Below are 15,960 nucleotides of genomic sequence, written 5' to 3'. Positions count from 1 at the left end.
AATTGATGAATTAGTTTTATTGGCGCCTCTTTTTATAGTATAAACATATTCTTTATGGCGGCGCATGTGTAAGTATACGGATTGTAGTGAGGATGAAGTCACTTAATGCTGCAAATGACATTTTCTGTTGAAAGCAGACAAAACTAAATGTTCTCCTTAAAGCAGGCGTATTGTTGTTATTGAGATCTTTTAATGATTTTACAGCCCAGTGTGCCGCTCGCTCTCTCGCTCTCTCTCTCTCTCTGCTGATAGGAGTGAATGGAGCTCACCCACCAGCCTCTGTCTCTCGCTTTCTCTCCAGTAATCATTAAAATAAGCTATTTATATATTATTTATAGATCTATATAATGTTTATTTCATTATCCTTTAGATTCCAGTGTTTAAGAGATTGGATAGTCTAGTCTTCACAATCCACAGCAAAAATAATAATGACAGAGACGGTATTATTGCGCATATAATTGAAACGGTAGTATCAAAAATATGAAGTCAATAATTACAAGCCTCAGTCCAAAAGACTGGGTATGGTACGCCACCAGTCGAAACTGGGGTACCAAAACCTGGGTTTGTCGTGGTCACGTGATCTCGGTGTTGTGGACCACGTTTTGGAGCAGTGTTTCGAAACATCTGCACTTCGGGATGTCGAAATGTCTTCTCGGAGCTTCCCATCTCTAGTTTTATCCTAATTTACTAAACTAGCGACACAAATATTCCAGTATCGAAGAACATGAAAAAATTATTTTTGGTCACATGTGGGCAACGTCACCTGACATCTCAGGTAAAAAAAAATCTGATCTTACTTAGTAACCCTCACACGACAAACAGTAAATGTCACTTAGAATCCCAACTTTATTAGAGAACAGATTTTGTTCTCTAATAAAGAACAAAATACTGCCTGCTGTTATTTCAGCGGTTGAATGTTAGGTTTTGTTTGACAACACAAACTAATAAATATATTTATGTTCAGTTCTGTTCTTTTTTATTTCAAACATATACATTCACCAACGTTTCATAAAATCATTCCATACAGTTGTTTGAAAAGGAGTAGGCAGAAGTATATACTTATTTAGCCCTACCCCCCCAGGTTTACATCCTCATCATCTAAATTTGAACAACAAAAACGTATACATCTCAAAAAAATATTTTCACATGTTCAAGTAAAACTATATTTAGATTTGCTAATTTGCAGAAGAAAATAAACACGTATAAAAACACACACACACACACACACACACACACACACACACACACACACACACATATATATATATATATATATATATATATATATATATATATATATATATATATACATATACACGTATCTTGACAGAAGCAGATTTGGTGATATGAACTAGTATCACCAAATATCACAGGAGAATCCGTACAAGAATAAGGTTAACCACTGACACAGACCGTCCATGTTACATTTTAATAAGCTATCCAGTCATGAGGTTGCACAAAAACTCATAGATAATATTATATTGAACTACAGACACAAGCGCGTCTGTGTACTACCAAGGGGTTTTCACAAAGCGAGTGGCTAATTTGAGTACCCCGAACACCGGAACTGAACTGATCATTGAACTGGAAGTTCTTTCATTTTAGCTGAAGACTGAAAATTGTTTCCTTATTTTCCCACGGTGTCAGGCTGAAGACCAAAACCATTAAACGAACTCGTATCTGAAACTCACCCTGAAAGCAGCAGTGCCGCATGTTAATAGGGTGGGAACCTATGTCTTTAACAAATATCGTGCAGTTGACCAAAACATTAAACGTAGCTAAACTTGGTTTCTACCTTCAAAGAAGCGTTGCTATTACATCCCGAGAAGCTAACTTACCGTTAGCTGCCTACTGAAGTTTGATAGCTTCGGACTCATCAGGACACATTAAAGGTAACATAAATGTATCTTTGATAATTATGTATATCTTTTGTTTCGTTGTAATTTTTTTTACTGATCTTATTACTGTAGGTAGGTGACGTTACAGCTTACATGAAATCATGACTAAATCGATGAGGAGTCACAACAAATAACGTAATTCATAAAGATCGGTGTAGCATTGTATTGCGTAATCTTTACATATTAGTGGTTATTAAGCTAGAGAACAATAACAGGGATGTGGCAATCATACGAAAAACAAACAAACTGCAGTTTCTTTAAATCTATTTAAATGTAGTTAGCTTTCTAGCTAACTTCCGTTTGGTACGTGGCTAGCTGTTAACCTGTTTTGTGGTTTGCTGATCAGATGGAAGTGGTTCTTGTTTATTTTATTTTAGAAACTATTCAAGTGAGTTGGGCTCGTGAATTTATATAAATGCTAACAAGACTTTGAATTACAGTCGCCACAACATAAGCAGACATTTTCGTATTTGACTAGTGATTTATAATGCTTGTTGTTTTCGCAGGCATTGGGACCGTGATGTAACGGCCATTTATATTGATATTTTACTTGCATTCAGTCTGAATGTTCCCAGAATGCAGTATGGAATGTAATTGTCATTAAAGTATTTTTATTTTAGGTATTTTTAGGGTATGATATACTCTGTCAGAAACCCTTTTCCTTGCTTTGGTTTAGAAATTCTCATCTCACATTATCTCACCTAGTGGATTGCTTGATTGTATAAGTGAGGAAAAGTGAACATCAGATGTAAATGAAGGCGTCTGTGACATTAAAAATGTATGAAACCTCTAATAAAGAAAGGGAAGAACAAACAACCCAACATCTGGCATCTAAATAATTCAACTTTTTGTAAAAGTATAAAAGTTAAACTTTCTTATCTTGTCCGCACCCACAAAGAGTTGATGTTTACAGAATATGCAATCACAGGGGTTAGCAAAGCACATATTTTGTAAATGAAGAATGAACTGTAGTGTAAAATATTAGGAGAGGAAATAAATGTAGATTATATATTATACAGTTTAAGCGCAAGATATCTGCTGCAGCCCAGGTAGCGGTATGAGACGGCTGCTGGTCAGTAGCGTCACTCGGTCTCGTTCGTGAAAATTAAAACCGCCATTTTTTGAAACCCGGAAACAAGGGAATGGTTATAAAAAAGCAACGGCGTGGTCCACGAAGCACCAGGCTTCTTTTTTTTTTTTTTTTTTTTTTTTTTTACACACAAAAAAGCAAGATAGTGGCAGGTTAAATGCTTGAGTGGCTGATAAATTTTAATTTCCACCCGTGACTGTAATTATGAAATGCCTTCCCAAAAGTAAGATGTGAGTGATCCTATTTGTTTGTTTGTATCATGTTAACGTTTGGTTATTCATGTTTATGTTCACTAACGGTAAGCTTTATCAGAAGTGCTTGAAAATTTATGTCTTTGTTCCTTTCCTTATTTGTAGTTCATCAATTGATTGGAAGGAGGAGTTGCAGGGATTCTCGCATCCCTCGTCACCATTGGCCCCTGAGATGACATCACAACAACCTCAACTCCCTAATGCTCTTATACCTCCCCAGCTTGCTCAGAACTCCAATGCTCAGCAGATCCGACCTCACATTCACCCGAATCAGCTGGAGTCGAGTCAGAGCAGTGCAAATGCTGGGCTTCTTGAACATAGGCCTCTGACAGGCAGGCCAGGCTGCCCTGGTGCTTTAGCCACTACTGGGGAGTTGGTCAACAGGAATGTTTCTGTTTCCTCCACCAACTCTAGCTTGACCAGAAGAGATGGGGGCTTTGAACCATGGCCCGAGGAAGCAGTGGATAACTCCCATGGGCTGTACTCACTCCACCGTATGTTTGACATAGTTGGAGCCCAGCTAACACATCGGGATGTAAGGGTACTGTCATTCCTGTTTGTTGATGTGATTGACGAGTATGAGCGAGGTGGCATCAGGAGTGGAAGAGATTTTCTGCTGGCGTTAGAGCGCCAGGGTCGCTGTGATGAGACAAACTTCAGACACGTGCTGCAGCTTCTAAGGATTATCACCCGCCATGACCTTTTGCCTTATGTCACACTCAGGAAACGGCAGGCCGGTGAGTTAATCTAACCAATTCCATGTTGTCCTATAAATGACTACAAAAATAAGTTGCACATTCATGCAGGAATTTACATTAGAGTGGTGTGAAGCAGGAAAAACTGGAAAAATGGATTTTAGTTAGGTTGACGAGGGCCAAATTGTCATAGGTAGACAACTGGATTGGGACATCTCAGTGCCCCAGTCTGCAGTAGGTAGTATCTATCAAAAGTGATCCAAGGAAGAAACAGTTGTAAACTATTGACCGGGTCATGGGCAGCCAAGGCTCACTGATGCATGTGGAAAATGAAGGCTTGCCCATGTGGTCAGATCCAACAGACAAGGTACTGTAGCTAAACAAAAAAATAAGCGGACGCTGGTTTTGATAGAAATGTGTCAGAATACACAGTACATCACAACTTGTTGCATATGGGGCTGCATAGCTGCAGGCCAGTCAGGGTGCCCATGCTGGTCTCGTCCACTGCTAAAAGTACCAACAGTGGCCAAGTAAGCGTCAACATTGGACCATGGAGGAATGGAAAGCTGTGCCTAGTCTGATGAATTGCAATTTTTTTTACATCACATGTGCATCTCCATCACTAAACTGGGGACCACCTGGCACCAGGATGCACTATGGTAAGAAGGCAAGCTGGCAGAGGCAGTGTGATGTTTGGGTAATGTTCTGCTGGGAAACTTTAGGTCTTCTGGATGTTACTTTGACATATAACTTAAGCATTGTTGCAGACCAGTTCACTTCAGTAAGTTATATAGCACCAAGTAACAACAATAGTTGCCTCACAGTGTTTGTATTGTAAGGTAAAGACCATACAATTAAACAGAAAAACCACAACAATTAGATGACCTCCCATGAGCAAGCACTTTGTGATGGTGATAAGGAAAAACTCCCCCTAAACAGGAAGTAACCGCTAGCAGAACCAGGCTCCGGTAGGGGCAGCCATCTGCAACTCACCCCGTGTTAGCTTAACGGTGCACTTAATCCAAGACTGACACTGCAGTCGATGTTTGGAGACAGGATGTTTGCCTGACGACCACACAGGAGCAGTAATGACAGCCAGAGGCCTCAGGGAAGCGCTTGTGTGACTGTGTGCGTCATCTAGTGGGTTTTACTGTGGGATAATGCTACTTAAGGCCCAGTCTTTACTTCATTTTGATTGTTTAATATAAGTGTAAAAAATAAATGGTATTTTTGATGTGGTGATTAAATAAGCTGTTCACTGAATTTACAGAAAATGCACAGAATTTTGTTATAATACATCATTATCGGGATAAGAAATTACTTTTGGTAATATTGCACAGCCCTAGCTCTATATAGTTTATCAAAAGGAAATTTTTAAGTCTAACCTTAAAAGTAGAAGAGGGTGTCTGTTTCACAAATCCAAACCACAGAAGAGGGCCCTGAAAGCTGAAGGCACCGCCTCCCATTCTACTTTTAAATACCCCGGTGACACAAGTAAACCAGCAGTCTGAGGACGCGTCCTGTTGGGGTGATATGGTACTATGAGGTATACCATATCATCCTAAGATAAAATGGGATGTGAACTAACTAATAATGCTAGTTTCTGATTCTTTTTTTTCTTTTTTTTCTGTTGCAAATATCATCTTTCTCTTTGCTTTCCTCTGCCAGCACAATAGACACCATGGGGAGAAGAAGTTAAGGAGACAATATACAGTAAATGCAGTAATGTTAAACAGTAATACCCAATGCTGTAATTTAAGCTCTAGCTTTAAAAAACAAAACAATCCAGCAGTCAGAAATATCATCCAGTGTCACCGGCTCACTAACATGAATTTCAAGCCTTTTTACTTTTTACATTTTTTTAACATGATTTTTTTTTTTTAAATTTAATTCTGTTCCATTTTCATTCAAAGCCTTTGTTTATAACCATGTTGCTTGGAGTAAAGACATCATTCTAGAACCGTCACCTTATTTGTGTATTGTCTTAATGCAAACATTAAAATGATACATATAAAGCTAATTTAATCCGTTCTTTACATAAATGTTGATTGCTGCATGTCATCTTTGCATTATGTGTGACTGATTCCTGTAGTTTGAAGAGGATTAAATGGTAAATGGCCTGTATTTGTATAGCGCTTTACTACTACTAGGACCCCAAAGCGCTTTACACAACCAGTCATTCACACACACATTAGCTTTTGAAATAAAATAATATCAGAAATCATTTCTTTTCAGTGTGCCCAGACCCTGTTGATAAATACCTGGAAGAGACATCAGTACGATATATATTACCAAGAGGAAGAGTACAGAACAAAGACACTGTACCGTACAGAAGAACAGGTGGGTTCTGACATCTGAGTGCACGCTTATGTCTTCCTATTCACATTTTGTAGTACGATTCAGATGACTAAAAAACATAATAAAAATAATGTTGTTTTCTAGGTCCCCAGCCAGTCATTTGTTGTTCCCCATCAGCACCACACGTGGGTCCTACACAAACAAAGCCAACTCCTCCTGTACCAAACCGCAAACGGAAGAGAATTCACTCTTCGGCTGACTGCAGAGAGAAGCAAACATGCGGTAAGAAGAAACTGCATATACTGCGTTATCTGATTTGATTTGTTATACCTTTATTAGTCCCACAAAGTGAAATATCAGTGTTTCTATTCTACTATCTTATGTGTGTGTGTGTGCACACATACACCAAACATATCCAATCACAGCCCTGCATCGTTTTTTGTTTTTTTTTACAAATATATGTATATATATATATATATATATATATATATATATATATATATTTTTTTTTTTTCATTCTCCAAAGTTGAAAGAGCTGTCAATAGTCCCACTCAAGTTTTTATCAGATTCATGGATGTGTGAGCCCAAGTAGCCAAAAGAGGCAGCACAGTCTATCAGCTGGTTAGCACACCAAATATAACAATTTCTGTTTTGCTTTCATTAATGAAAATGACGAAAAGTATTGCTTTAACCAATTCATTAGGTTTTTAAGGCAGTTTAACAAGAACCGCAGTGAATATCATATGATTATAAATCTGGATCTCATCAGCAAAACGATGAAAAGACAGATTATGTTTCCTCAAAGCAAACCTAATGGGCCCAAAATAGAGGTACACAAAATAGAGGACCCTTGAGGTACACCGCAAGAGGGCAAAGGCAAATTTTAACAGAGAAACTTCTGTTAGTTTGACTTTAAATCAATCCAAAGATTCACCTTTAATGTACACACGCAGTTCAAAGAGATAAAAGAGTAGAAACAAAGCAGTCTTTTGTATTAACTAAAGCAGTGCAATTAGTTTTGCAATGAAAGTCATGGTCTCGAACTACCTTTTGTTTTTTAATCTAGCCTTGTTGCTTATTATTGCCTTTCAGAACTTAACATTTTGGGTGGGATATATTTAAATGGTAAATGGCCTGTATTTATATAGTGCTTTACTAGTCCCTAAGGACCCCAAAGCGCTTTACAGATCCAGTCATCCACCCATTCACACACACATTCACACACTGGTGATGGCAAGCTACATTGTAGCCGCAGCCACCCTGGGGCGCACTGACAGAGGCGAGGCTGCTGGACACTGGCGCCACCGGGCCCTCTGACCACCACCTGTAGGCAACGGGTGAAGTGTCTTGCCCAAGGACACAACGACCGAGACTGTCCGAGCCGGGCTCGAACCGGCAACCTTCCGATTACAAGGCGAACTCCCAACTCTTGAGCCACGATCGCCCCTAAATAAACTACACATGTGGTTTATGAGCTCTGTAGCTCTCAATTTACTGCAAATTGCACTGAACAGAAAAAAGCATGTGGTAATTTGTAGTTGATATGACTGCTGCTTTTAGGAGTGTTGCTTTATTTGGAATATCAGGAAGGGTATAGTATAGAAGCGATGTGTGAGTTTGAAGCATATCTTCTGTTGTTTGTTTGTTTTAACACTGTAATGATTGAAATAATCATTATCTTGTACAACATTTACAAGACAATTAATGACAAAGAAGTTGCCCAGAATACTTTGACAGTCTCTTGTTTTTTGTGTTTTTGTTCAATCCTTTCAGATATTCGTCTACGAGTTCGTGCTGAGTACTGCCAGCATGAATCTGCACTTCAGGGCAACGTCTTCTCCAACAAGCAAGAGGCAGTGGAGCGGCAATTTGAGCGCTTCAACCAGGCCAACACTATCCTAAAATCGCGAGACTTGGGCTCCATCATCTGTGACATCAAATTTTCTGAGCTCACCTACTTGGATGCCTTTTGGAGGGACTACATCAATGGATCATTGTTAGAGGCCCTCAAAGGGGTCTTTATCACAGATTCCCTAAAACAGGCTGTAGGCCACGAGGCTATAAAACTGTTAGTCAATGTTGATGAGGAGGACTACCAAGCTGGTCGACGCAAACTGCTCCGTAATTTGGTCACAAGTGGAGGGAGCTCAGCAGTGGGTAACAAAGACTCTGTATCTTAGAAACATTCTCCAGGTGGTAGGGAGTAGAGTGAGATGTGATTGTTGTTTAAGGTGCCTGAAAGGAACTGAAGAACTTCCAGCCAACCCCATTAAATATTTGAGAACTAAGTTCATATGTTATCTACTTGGCATCCCTTTCCATAGCATGTACAGAGAAATGGAACTGTGTTGGCAAAAACAAAGGGGTGATGCAAACAAGTTGGTATTATTGTTCATTTTCTTCAAGGATGGAATCAGACAAGTGCATTGAATTTAACCAATTTCTTGTTTGTGGTATGTTAGCTCAGCTCATTTAAAACTTTTAACCTAAAGATACTGTTCAATCCTGTTTTAAGGTGAAGTTATTTTGAATGCAGGAAACACTTAATTCTCACAAGTTACTCCCAGTGGGAGATGTACTTATTTTTAGACTTGTTTTGTGGTTTTTTTCCCAGGTTTTTCCAGGTAGAATTGTTTGGCATACCCAACGAGAGAATGTTCTGTGAACACTTTTGCAAGGATCAAGCTTCTCTTTCCCTGTCACCTTTACTGTGCCTGGCATTCTTTAACACATTCTGTCTGCCAACAGCTGTGAATTCAAATTCAATTGTAAAGTCACTGCCAGTTTATGGAAACAATGTAAGAGAATAATTCTAATGTGTTCAATTATTTCCAGTGAGAAATGGACTTTTGTGGTGTTCTTAATATGTATGGATTTGAAAGTGTGTCAGTTCCTTTGTCACCCTGTACCTACTTGCTGTGTTAATTATGAAGCAAGACTGATGTTGAATAAATTTTATAATGACACTAAACACAAATCTGTAAAACAGCAGGGAAATTCACACCAGTATGTGCAGTCACGTCAGTAGGTGCAGGAAGCAAGATGCCAGACCAAAGTGATGTGGGTGACAGAGAGTCAGTGATTGTCTGTGATTGGTTACAAATCTCTCATCTAGCTTTAGCTTTAGAATTGGTATAAAGAGCAATCTCTTCTATGGATACAACATGAGCATGTAGTTAAACTTGTCTCCTCTAATAGTGCTACAGGAGGTGTTGAAATAACATCACATCTCATTTCATCCCATCCCTTAAAAAGCAGTTGTCACAGGTATGGTAACTTTCAAACAGAAAATAAAGCGTAAAAAAATAGCACTGTAGAAGCCAAAATAATATAATAGCAAGATGTAAAGCATGTTGATCCTCCACAATTTAAGTTGCACAATTATATGCTTCTAATAGGAGGCTTTCACAGTGTAACATGAAACTAATAATGGATGGGTGCCTGTGAAAACCACATGTGGCCCCCCGCCCCTAAAATTATAACCACTTGTTATGTTTAATAAATCTAAGTGTAAGACAGGACTAAGAATGTATCAATGTCTGACATATACATGCCCTTTCATCACGCCAAACTATACTTTACTACTTTGCAAAGTAGGCCCTATTTCTTGCAGTGACATGTAATGTTAATGTTAGTGTTCACCATCAAATGTTGATATGCAGAATCATCTTTTTGGATGCAATTCATCAGGATAAATGACTAATTGACATTGATGTCAGGCCAATGCAAGCTCAGTTAGAAAATGTGTAATAGCAGTATATCGAGGATGAAGTAGATCGGAGGCTGAATATCATTTCAGTGCGTACTGTTACCTGGAACATCAATCTGTAATTCTGCTATTTTACATTTTCCTTTGTTTTTCTGTATGCCTACCCTAAAATCTCCTACGACATGAACAGGCCAGTACTCAAGAGAAGCAAATGTGTACTGTGTAATCAGCAAACTATGTTTTTAATGCAGTTGTTCACTTTCCAGCTTAATATTTTCTCTTAATGCATTACAGATATGCATTTTTTTTTTTGTCAAATGTTGTAATGAAATTTTACTTGTGTTAAAAATGTAACTGAATCTTGTCTAGCTTCTCATCAGTTAGTTAAATGGTGACCTGAATTTAGCATTTGGTTTTATGTAACCTTATAAAAATTCCGTGTGTTTTTATTATGATTTTTGATCCTAGGAAAGAAAGAAATAAAAGCCCCGTATTGTGTTGGCCATAATGGCATCTTTTGGGACATATCAGAACATGCAAGTTTGACAGGCCACTGTGAATGATATAGAAGAGGCATACATTTTATATTTTTATCCAGTGGAATTTCATGTTAAGGTTAAAAGTTCGTATCTAGGAAATAGGTAGGTGTATGTTGACTGTATTTTATGGTAGTTGTTAAATCCAGCTTTTACATTAAATTGCATGCAACCTGTTATGGTGTCAGTGTCTCAAGTCACAATGTAACCATTTTGTAAATATTTTTGTGGGTCACATTTTCTTACTTCAGTTTTGCATTTCTTTCAGAAAATAGGCCTGTAGAAAGTTTTGATTTTACATGGCACTGCAAATATTACAAAAAAAAAAAAAAAAGAATAATCCAAACTCACCCCTGAAGGCGCTCTTTATCCTTCGATCATGGGTCCTGTATTAGAGGCCTGGGAGTTTGAGGGTCTTGTGCAATAATTTTGCTGTTCATAGGACTGCATTCTTCTGGACAGAGATCTCGGATGTCGTTCCCTGAATCTGCTTGAACCACTCACCCAGTTTGGCGGTCACTGCCCCAAGTAATCTGATTACCACAGGGACTACTGTTGCCTTCACCCTCCGCATCTTCTCAAGCTCCTGTCTCAGCCCTTGGTTATTCTTGAGCTACAGCCATCTTCCTCTGCCTGTCCACTTCTACCACTATTCCTCATGGTTCATGGCTCCTGTTTGCTCGTGGGATTCCAAGGTACATGTAGCTACCTTCAATGTCTGCCTTCTGTTACTAAATGGCAAATTGTTCTGGTTCTTATATGTACTTTTCTACTCTTCATGCTTGAGAGTTTTGAACATTGTTGTTATGTGTTGTGTCCTTCAGCCCATTATGCTCTTCCAGTATTTCTGCATCTCCAGCCTTGGTGGGGCTGTTCTCATATCGTCCCCTGCCACTGAGAGTACACCTGGGATGGTTCATTGGAGAACATGTAGTTTATTGACCTGGCTTCTATCGCTCTGGTATCACAACCAGTCCAACGTTTGGACACACTTTCTGATTTAAAGGGTTTTCTTTATTTTGACTACTTTCTACATTGTAGATACCGAAGACATCAAATATATGAAGCAAGATATATGGAATTATGTAGCAAAGAAAAAAATTATAAATAATTCTTAATATGTCATCTTTTAGACAGAGCTCCAGTAGCAGACACATCTCTACATGTTCAGAGGAGACTGTGTGAATCAGGCCTTTATGGTCAAATAGCTGCTAAGAAACCACGACTGAGGAAAAGCAACAAGCAGAAGAGATTTGTTTGGGCCAATAAAAACACGGAATGGACATTAGACCAGTGGACATCTGTGCTTTAGTCTGATAAGTCTTTGTCTTTGTGTGACGCAGAAAAGGTGAATGATGGTCTCTACATTCATGGTTCTTACTGTGAAGCATGGAGGAGGTGTGAGGGTGTCAGGGGGCTTTGCTGGTGACACTGTTGGAGATTTATTCAAAATTGAAGGCACACTGAACCAGCATGGCTACCACAGCATCCTGCAGCAACATGCCATCCCATCATTGATTTTTCAACAGCATACCCATAGTAGTTCTTATTTTCTTCAATCAATCATCAAAAGCAAGATGTTCTAGCTTTACCAATGGCTTTTTTTTTATAGAGCAGCGAATTCTTTTTCCAGGCTAAATGGTAACTTCTAGTGAGATGCCATTTCCTCTACAGCTTACAAGTGATCTGCTTTAACGTGCATGTTTGAAAGTTATACTGGAGAGGCAAGAACTTCTGATTTGAGGCTTTCATTTTCAGAGGACCAAGAGTATCCAGAGTTGTGTTAATAATCCTAAAATTATTAACAATATAATCAACATCTGTAGGAGTGGAGTTCAGTGAGCTGCTCTGCTCTGTTGGCACTGAAATTGATAACAGTAGATGAATTATGTCCTTAAACCTGTTGCAGCACTTTCAGAAAGACATGTACTGCGATTAAATCTACTCCCCACTGCTGTGTAATCCATTATTGTAAATATAAATGTCATTAGGGATCGATCAGACAAAAGAGGGTTATCAGACAACTGTTTGCAGGCTTAATTTATCTGATGGACAGTTTCTTTCCATCATCACAATATAACTCAATTGTGCAGTGTGTGTGTTCATAAGGGAATGGTGTTGTTGCAATGTAATTTTTAAATTAATTATATTGCCTAAGATATTAAAACTGCATTCTATATTACAGGACAAATCAGGCTCATTCATTTGTGACTCATGTTTTTATCACACAGGATACAGACATGGAGTCTGAAAAACAGGGAATGGGGCTGCATGTGAGAGAGGAGATGTGCAGCCAGAAGACATTCAGTTGGAAAAAAGTGTCTTCATTTAAGCTGTTGTGGTCCTCACTGGCTCGGCTAGCACTGCACGGCTGTGGTGGTCTGCTGTTTGGACTTAAGTTACCCACCAGAGCTCATATACATGTTTTGATTTTTTTTTCTGATGGACACAAACTGTCATCTAATGCACAAACTCTCAAAAACAAGTTTGTGTGACAAGTAGAACAAGAGTGGCGGCAGCCAGCACCCTTTAATGTTAGGTTTAAGATAGTTATAATTAAGCTAGCATGGAATTTTTAAAAACATGTTTAGTCTTGGAAACTGTTGTGCAAAAGTCTTGAACCACCTGTTTATTTGCTTTTGCTAGGGAAATGGGTGCACATTTTAATAACATGGTATAGTAAGGTATATAGTGTATATTAAAATTATATGGTATACAAGACAAAAACAGTTTTTCACAATTCTAATGACCTTGAAAGTCAATATTTTGTATGAGCAGCTTTAGTCTTCAACACAGCCAACTTTCTGAGGCAGCTTTCTGCTAGTAACAAAGTGCCTACATATGAAGTTACATGTACAAATGAGTTCTTTGCTAAGTTGACTGTTATGTGTAGATTGGTTGATCCTTTGGACTCAAATAGACTGAAAAAGCAGCCAATATAAAACACTAAAGATACAAACACACAACCTGTAAAACTACTGCTCAAGATCACTTTTAAAAAATTACCTTTGGCCCACGCCGAAGGTGGGAGCCTTTGGGAAACAGAAGCAGTTAAATTCACCCCTCCACAGAGAGCGATAATGGAAACAGCCAGCTGTACAGATTCTCAGCACAAAATCACCTGTAACTACATCGTAGAAAAACAGAAAATGTGCTGGTAATTTTCTGCCAGGACGTTTTCTGTTTTTTTTCCAGACGTTAACAGACTTTTCCATAAATGGTAAAACAAAAAATCCTGTAGATATAGAGTACACTCTCTGTTCTATTTAGGGAACAGTTCCTTCAACTCTAAAATGGAAAATTCATTTTTTTTTCACAGCATATTTCCTGTATTATTAAATGGATATTTTGCATATATCGACTGAGGCGCCCAGACTGAGGAAGATCTTAGTCTGGGCGTCTATTGTCTTGTGTAGTCTGGAAGATGAGTGGATGACGGGGTGGGTGCAGTTTTCTCAGTGGTGGGGTCGGGTGGGCTGTCCCGGGCTCTGTGGGGCCGGGCGGCGCTGCTGTTCTGGGCCCCGGTCCGGATGGGCCTGGTGTGTCACCAGGGTGCAGGGGAGGCATCCCCCCCCTCTGTCCCCTTCTGGCTGCCTGTGCCTCAATTTTATCTCACAACTTAGACATTCACATTACTCACACTCTCATTACACATACATATAGGATCTTGGGGGTGGGCACGCTACACGGAATACAAAAGACCATCAGGGTGTACAACCTCACCCCTGGTGTCGTTGCCTACCTCTCAATTTTAAATACACGTAGACATTGAGGGCTAGCAGGAGGGGCTATGCGCGTCCCTGCTGCTCTCTGGCAGGTAGCTCCATGCCCTCCTGGGTTTTAAAGGCACCTTAGAACACACATGCATCAACACTACATATGAGCGGGCGGAGGGAGGCTTGGAGTCTTCTCACATGCTCGTTCTCTGCGGCCTGTTGGAGCGGGGGGGGGCTAGGTGGAGGAGTTGGCTGTCCGACTGGGGTCTGGAGTGTGGGGCCTCCCTGCTGCTGCGGAGTCGGGGCGGTCTGCTTCTCCCCACCGCAGGAAAAAGGGTAACACCACCTGGGTCTGGGTGCAGTTTTCCCCTCCAGGGGCAAGGGTACCTAGACCTGGGGTATAGAGTACGCTTGGGGAGTGTGATCGTGTGTACAGTGTCTCTCTATGTCTGTCTCCACGTTGGGTGAGTGTTGAGTAAGTGCATATGAGAGCAGAGGGTGGGAATGGATGTCTGTATCTGTGTGTGCCTGTTTGTCTGTGTCTATATGTCAGGTTGGGTATCAGACACCACCTCTCTGGGGACATCTCAGGCCCTCCAAGGTTTGGAGGCCTATCTCCACCCACCACTTCCCCTGCCAGTGGCGGACGCCCTCAGACATCGGTGCGTTGGTGGTTCTTTGTGTCCAGGGATGGGCGTCCAGGTACACACCGGCTCACTCCTTGGTGGCTGCTTGTCGGGGCCTGGAGCCTGGGGCTCGCTCGGGCCACTTCGGGGGTGGGGTGCCCCCGGCCTCTCGGCCTGGGGCTCGGTCACTCAGGCACAGCTGGCTGCCGGCGGAGCTCACGAGCACGTCACTGCAACTCCCCCTGGCTTCTGCGCCGTGGCTGCTGAGTGAGCCCTCATCTGGGACTCTCCTCAGCTCTTTCTGGGATGGTGGCGCGGCTGCCCCTCTGTTAGTCTTCCTTGGTCTCTTGTGTTCTGGGGGCCTCTGGATGTCTGGAGCCTGGATCTCCTCCATACCTGCTTCATGCCCTGGAGGACGGGGCTGTGGCCCCCCCACACCCTCTAGCAGATCATTACATGAAGGAACCTTTTAAAAACAAGTGCATTCATGCTCATAGGTGTACACACGGGTCCTCACACACACAAACTACACCCTTTTTGGCTCCTACCTCAAAGCACACTGTGCGCTGTCGATCTTGCATGTTGCACAATAATGTTTAATATTTAGTATTTACTTTTTTCTTTCTCAACAGGTGATCCTGTTGTACAAGACCAATTTCAGGCACTTTTTTTCACTGTAAATCAATAAATGTACTTTTTTATATCCTAAACCATACATTCCTATAATTGCTACCTAATATATCATTTGCTCAAAACTTCTTAAACTAAAACGTCTTAATTTAATCTGTGCCAAGTACACAACAACATTGGTACAATTAATGTTAGGCATTATTTTATTCTCCTCAACTCAAAAAAACGAAATTTTTATTGACTAAACAGCTAATACATCAACCAAATAACTCACAATCTTTCAAATTTGAGCATTTAAATTTTCCATTAAATAAGTTTGTAGTCATGTAAATGTGTTCATGTATATAAGGGATGGGTATTCACTAACTGATATGATTGAGACTCTAGAGCGGCTCTAGACTCTAGAGCGGCTCTTCCTCAACCTCCTCCGACCACAGGTACAACATGCCCAGGACCCACTACAGTTTGCATACAAGGCGGGTGTCGGAGTGGAGGATGCCATCCTGTACCT

General features: G+C 40.3%; 1 protein-coding gene across 1 annotated transcript; it reads left to right on the top strand.

The window, feature by feature from the left end:
* Nucleotides 1–1,536: 1,536 nt before the first annotated feature.
* On the top strand, nucleotides 1,537–10,654 carry dedd (death effector domain containing). The gene is made up of 5 exons (XM_026154589.1): nucleotides 1,537–1,892; nucleotides 3,345–3,976; nucleotides 6,170–6,274; nucleotides 6,377–6,514; nucleotides 8,006–10,654. Exons 2-5 carry the CDS (start codon nucleotides 3,412–3,414, stop codon nucleotides 8,410–8,412), a joined length of 1,215 nt encoding a protein of 404 aa, XP_026010374.1. The 5' UTR covers nucleotides 1,537–1,892; nucleotides 3,345–3,411; the 3' UTR covers nucleotides 8,413–10,654.
* Nucleotides 10,655–15,960: the final 5,306 nt, after the last annotated feature.

This window comes from Astatotilapia calliptera, chromosome 20, assembly GCF_900246225.1.
Source record: "Astatotilapia calliptera chromosome 20, fAstCal1.2, whole genome shotgun sequence".
In the NCBI taxonomy this organism is placed as follows: Eukaryota; Metazoa; Chordata; class Actinopteri; order Cichliformes; family Cichlidae; genus Astatotilapia; species Astatotilapia calliptera.
Note: the sequence above shows the minus strand (reverse complement) of the source record. Positions and strands in the feature narration are given on the sequence as shown.